The sequence below is a fragment of the Ornithodoros turicata genome, chromosome 4, assembly GCF_037126465.1.
Source record: "Ornithodoros turicata isolate Travis chromosome 4, ASM3712646v1, whole genome shotgun sequence".
NCBI classification, from domain to species: domain Eukaryota; kingdom Metazoa; phylum Arthropoda; class Arachnida; order Ixodida; family Argasidae; genus Ornithodoros; species Ornithodoros turicata.
In genome coordinates, this window is record NC_088204.1 from 37,265,277 (window position 1) to 37,269,959 (window position 4,683).

The window sequence follows — 4,683 nt, forward strand, 5'->3', positions numbered from 1 at the left end:
AAATATTAGGGATCCTCTTTGTAAACAAACATTGATGTAACATGCCTCTAAATTTCAATTAGCGATTCTTCTTCTACAATTCTTTCCTTCGGGTGTCGGTGTTGTATAGAGTGTGGTCGTGTCAAATCTCTTTGATTGCCAGCGCTGATTCCATGCGAAGATCCTTGTACATAGTGTGGAATAAACGTCTCCTTAGCACTCTTCAATCTAATCATACTAATAAGCTGTTTTCGTTGCGATGTGTAGAACGCATTACATTGATGACAAAGAATACATTTATTATTTCAGTAATACACCTGTTTATTTCGATAAATTACAGTTGTATTCCAAACTCTGAAGTTTTTGTGTGTTGTCTTGATTGATGAATTCCGAAGACATAAAATACTTTATTCTAATTATTGGGCGCTTGAATCCGGAGTTGATTAACGCAGGCGATATGTTTCGCCATGTTTGGATTGCTTCAACAACTTGCACTTTGTTGTGATGCACTTGCATAGTGTCTTATTGACGTTTCCTTTCTTTGTATGAAGATTCTTGAATGGCGTTCAAGAGAGTATTAGATGAAATGTCCCTCACCCGCACAGAAAAAAATTCGTGTGAGAAGTCGGCCCAGGTTGAAAAATGCCCCACAGTAAACAAAGGCCCTCCGCCAACCCCCACCGATCACTTCATAAGAATCTGGTTAAGTGTGCCATATTGGAATGTTAGCTGTTGTCTTGAAGTTACGTACATCCTACCAGAACTTTGTAATTAAAACTCCACTACGGTGCTCACGTATAATAATGTGAGACTTCTTATAATAAAACTTGTAATTTTGATTGCAATCACATTGATTAAAAATATCTTCTATGATTAAATGTGATATCCTATTTTAGTTCTGCTTAATTGAAAATGCATGATTACCACTAATAAGAAATATTGTGTATGATGTGCGATACCCCTTCAATGCTATTGCATCATATCTGTAATAAGTGTAACCTTTGTTACATGTACCATATTGTGTTTTTCTGCTTCAGGTGTTTTGTCTGGCTTTTCACCTTCACATAGAGTCACAACCTACTTTCCTACACTATTGACTTTAATAAATATATTTTCTCTTGTACATTTGTGTATGGCTATCTTTTGCATGTAAGCCGCCTACTGCACATCTGTTGTATCGGGAAAAAATTTACGATCGGCACAGATAGAAAAATGACGAAAGAAGTCGGCCCAGGCTGAAAAATGTGCGAGGGTAAGCGCGCACGCAGCCCTGCGGCCATGCGCCGATACGAGCCTCCACCCAAGCGCCGCCCGCCGGACGGGAGAAAAAATACGCGAAGGACTCAGGGCAGGGCCCAGGGGTCCAGTTTGTTGAGTGGACACGGATATCCTACGACACCCCCTCCTACTACTCACATCAACTTCAACGTCATCAAAATTAGACCTGGACGTTTTGGTCAACGGAATTTCACTACCGTTCCGCATCGACACGAGAGCAGACGAGTCTGTGCTGAGAGAGACAGTCTTCAACGAACACTTCCCGAAACTAAAGCTTCGTCAACCACTTCGGACACTGTGTGGCCCTGACGGAAAGCCCTTAAACTTCGTGGGAATGGCTACTCTACAGGTTATCTGCAAAAACATCCACAGTGACCAAAACGTTTTCATCGTGCGAGGCCTGAGAAGAAATCTACTTGGTAAGCCAGCGATAGAAGAACTTCAATTCCTGTCAGAAAAGTTCCGCTTCCGTTGTACGAGAGCACACTTGAAGAACTATGCGACATGGAACGCTTGGGCGTCATTTCACCAGTGGAAGAGCCAACAGAATAGTGTGCGCCCATGGTGGTGCCACCGAAAAGGAACGCCAAAGTGCGCATTTGCGTCGACCTAACAGAACTCAATCGCTACGTCATGAGGGAGTGATATCCGATACCCTCTGCAGAGCATAGTCTTGGACGGCTGGCGGGAGCACAAGTCGTTTCGAAGATCGACGCCAACGCTGGATTTTGGCAAGTCTTGCTGAGCAGCGACAGTCGCCTCCTCACCACCTTCATTATCCCGTTCGGTCGCTTCTGTTTCAACCGGCTCCCGTTCGGAATTGCATCGGCTCCCGAACACTTTCGGAGGCGCATGACGGAGATTTTGGAGGGATTGCCAGAAGTCACCTGCCACATGGACGACGTGCTGGTGTTTGGTCCGAATCGACAAGTACACGACACAAGGCTCCGTGCCGTTCTAGGGGGGATCTCCCTCAACTCACAAAAATGCATCTTCGGAGTCGATGAGATTGACTTCTTGGGTAACACAATAGGAAAAGACGGAATTCACCCCAACGAACGAGCTCTGGATGGCATTAAGAACATGGCAGCGCCAACGTCAAGAACGGAGCTGAGACGTCTGCTTGGCCTGGCCACGTATCTCGGACGTTTCGTACCACGGCTTGCGGATCTCTTAGCGCCGCTCACGTCATGTTAAGCAAAAAGCAAGGATTCGTATGGGAGAAGCCTCAGCAAGAAGCCTTCTTGCAATGGAAGAAGATCCTGTCTTCGTCTCCTGTACTAGGGGTGCACGACGTCAACCGACAGATGACGGTGTCCGGGGACGCATCTTCTTACGGGCTGGGGGCGGCGCTCGTCCAAAGACGAGAAGATGGTGAGCTGGTGGTCATTGCATAGGCATCAAGGACTCTTACAAAGACGGAGCGCACGTACGCCCAGATTGAAAAAGAAGGCTCGGCCCTCGCCTGGGCATGCGAGAGGTTCCAGGAGTACCTATTAGGAAAGCCTTTCCGTTTGGAAACTGACCACAAGCCTCTTGGAACATTACTCACCACCGAGGTTTTGGATGACCTGTCGCCTCGTCTCCAAAGAATAAGGATGAAACTGATGCGGCATTTGTACACCGTGGAGTTCGTGCCGGGAAAGAATCTCGTTGCTGCTGACGCGCTTTCTCGGAATCCATTGAAATCAACGAACCCGTCAGCACTTGTCCAAGAAGTCCGCCCTTACGTCAGGATGGTCGAGAATACCCTCCCAGTCACTTCAGCAAGCCTCCAAGCCATTCGTAAGGAGCAGAAACGGGACAAAGTTTGCCAGGAGCTGGTAAAATTCAGCACAGCAGGATGGCCTTCCAGGCGGGACATAGATCCTCAAATTAAAGCCTGTTGGGACTACCAGAACGTCATCGCCCTCGAGCATTCCTTGCTGATGTACAAAGACCGAGTCGTTGTACCAGCATCATACCGCAAGCACGTATTGCAACAACTGCACAAGGGACACCAAGGGATGGTGAAGTGCAAAGACAGGGCAAAGAACAGTGTATGGGGGCCTGGGATAACACGTGACACATCGAGCACTTCATTCGAAGTTGCACCACGTGCACGGAACATGCGTCGAACCGGAGAGAGCCGTTACTGTCCTCAGAGTTTCCCAGCAGACCCTGGCAAAGACTCGCCATGTATCTTTTCTTTATCAAGGGGCAATGGTGGCTTATTACAGCGGACTATTACTCGCGATTTGCTGAAATCGCCCAACTCCGGCACCTATCATCGGCGACGGTGATCGAACGCTGCAAATCAGCTTTTGCTCGTCATGGGATCCCAGCTGAAGTGATTACCGATAACGGGCCTCAATTCTCAGGGGCACAGGCTTCCGAATTCCGAAGAGTCGCCCAGACCTACAGGTTCCGCCACATCACCTCGAGCCCACGTTACTCGCAGGCTAACGGGCTCGTGGAAGCGTCCGTTAAAATAGTCAAGAACTCGATTAAAAAGACCAATGATCCCTACGAGTCTCTTCTAGCATATCGCTCATCTCCCTGGCCCAACGGGTACAGTCCATCCGAACCGTTAATGGGCCGCAGACTACGCACCACCGTACCCATCTCGGAAAAGAACCTGTTGCCCAAGGCTCCCGATTATGACCAGCTGAAACAGCGGGAGGAGAAGTTGAGGTCCAACCTGGCAACTGCGTGCAACTCCCGTCATGGTGATCGACGACTCCCTCAGCTCGACGTCGGAGGCAGGGTGTGGATCATCGACCTCAAATGCCGTGGAACCGTGGAGCGGAAGGCCAGCACGCCGCGATCGCTCTGTGTGAAAACGAACGGGAAAGAAGTGCGCCGCACAATAACTCATCTAATGAGGTACCACAACAGTGGATGCTCCGGGGGACAGTCTGTGTCATCCGATGTGCCAGAGGACAGCCCTCAAGTGACTTCGTTGCCAGAGGCAGGACCTGTGATACCGTCCACCCAAGAAGCTGCCGACAACTCAATGCGAGATCGTCCGAGTCCTCATACCGCTCAGCAGAGCACTTCCGAAGAAACCGAGTGTTCTGATGACTCTCACCAACATACCAGGAGTGGCCGTTTTCAAAAACCACCTGAGAGACTCGTTTTGTGAAATTTGTACATGTTGTGAATGAACATTAATTATTGCAATTTCCAAAGAAAGGGGAAAAAAAGGAAGATGTGTGACGCTCTTCAACGACAGCGCTCTTCAACCATGGCTCTTGACGGGCGCTTATCAAGTGCCCGAACACCTGCCTGTGCAACAGCGACTGCGCATGTTGAGGGCATATGTTGCGTTCTACTAAAGCGCTCAAAAAGGGTTTGTTTACTGGAATAAAGGAATTTTCCAAGGTAAATATAAATGGTCTGGAAATAATAGGCAGAAAAAATACGAAATCTGTGTTAACCACCCTG

The 4,683-nt window shown here is 48.3% G+C and overlaps 1 protein-coding gene across 1 annotated transcript; it reads left to right on the plus strand.

Annotated features, from left to right (window-relative positions):
• The first annotated feature begins 2,109 nt into the window (after positions 1 to 2,109).
• LOC135392341 (uncharacterized protein K02A2.6-like) lies at positions 2,110 to 4,381 on the plus strand. The gene is made up of 4 exons (XM_064623057.1): positions 2,110 to 2,393; positions 2,435 to 2,639; positions 2,697 to 3,435; positions 3,477 to 4,381. The coding sequence occupies exons 1-4, from the start codon at positions 2,110 to 2,112 to the stop codon at positions 4,379 to 4,381; spliced, it is 2,133 nt and encodes a 710-aa protein (XP_064479127.1).
• Positions 4,382 to 4,683: the final 302 nt, after the last annotated feature.

Excerpts from the sequence above, each read along its gene's own strand:
- LOC135392341 (XM_064623057.1), top strand. The coding sequence starts at position 2,110 with ATGACGGAGATTTTGGAGGGATTGCCAGAAGTCACCTGCCACATGGAC. Across the intron at positions 2,394-2,434 it reads CGTCTGCTTGGCCTGGCCAC|CGCCGCTCACGTCATGTTAA; the intron begins GTATCTCGGACG and ends CGGATCTCTTAG. Across the intron at positions 3,436-3,476 it reads CCCTGGCAAAGACTCGCCAT|CGGACTATTACTCGCGATTT; the intron begins GTATCTTTTCTT and ends GGCTTATTACAG.